This window comes from Phalaenopsis equestris, unplaced genomic scaffold, assembly GCF_001263595.1.
Source record: "Phalaenopsis equestris unplaced genomic scaffold, ASM126359v1 Scaffold000815, whole genome shotgun sequence".
In the NCBI taxonomy this organism is placed as follows: domain Eukaryota; kingdom Viridiplantae; phylum Streptophyta; class Magnoliopsida; order Asparagales; family Orchidaceae; genus Phalaenopsis; species Phalaenopsis equestris.
In genome coordinates this window covers 8,531-9,394 of record NW_018165255.1, presented here as the reverse complement: position 1 = coordinate 9,394, position 864 = coordinate 8,531, and the positions used below count along the sequence as shown (strand labels likewise).

Sequence of the window (864 nt, the reverse complement as noted above, 5' to 3'; positions counted from 1 at the left end):
AATGCATAAGAATTGTGTGGTACATATATAAATTTCCCTTGTTTTTAATCATCATATGAATAGTATCCACATCCCATTTTATAATAGGTATGGAAGTACAATGAGACAACCTTTGTTTCTGATTCTGCACTGGAAGAAATGCATGGAGTTGTTCAAACATCTCAAGGTTTAAAAGAAGCACATCTTCTAGCAATGGGTGGCATTAATTGCTCCATAAGGTGATAAGTAAACTTCGATTTTAATATTTTTTTTGAGTTAATTCTTTAACATTAAGCTTTAATCTTTTTTGTTTTTATTTTTTTGTGAATTTTTTTCTTTAAGATTAAATTTTGGCAGTGTTGCACTATGCTTTGCTATTTTGTACTCTGTTGTTGGGTTGTTCAGTGTTTTATTGTGTACTGTATAGTAAAACACTAGTAGTCACTATCAAGGTCGTTGTCTCAAGTGTTTTAAGAGGCAAGCTATTTGGTAAAAAATGTTGATACGCTAATGTGAGTTGGTTGAATGAACATAATGTGTATTATTATGAAATATGTATTAAATAATAAGTACCCTAGTAATTTTTGGTCACAATTAATTAAAATAATCTATTCTACTGTTATTGAATCTCTCCTAAAACTCTGTAAATGGAAGGTCCGAACCATTCATTTTCTTAATAACATTTGTTGCCATGCATTTTTGAGATTTATTCCTATTTAAATAGCAACTAATCGACAGTCATTTCATTATCAAGTGACCCCTTCTCTTCATCTACTGCAATGTCAAGCAGGACATCCCCTCACATAAACAAATTTCTTCATCCATGGCTTCTATAATTCTTTCATCAAAATGCAGATTAGAAACTCTTGCATTAATGTTGCTGCT

The 864-nt window shown here is 30.8% G+C and overlaps 1 protein-coding gene across 1 annotated transcript in view; it reads left to right on the top strand.

Moving 5' to 3' along the window:
• The window catches only part of LOC110031434, a 28,127-nt gene that overhangs the window by 19,563 nt on the left and 7,700 nt on the right, over nt 1-864 (top strand). The window contains exon 4 of the mRNA XM_020734624.1: nt 88-218. Within this exon, the coding sequence (XP_020590283.1) occupies nt 88-218 (131 nt within the window). The remainder of the gene's footprint in view (nt 1-87; nt 219-864) is intronic.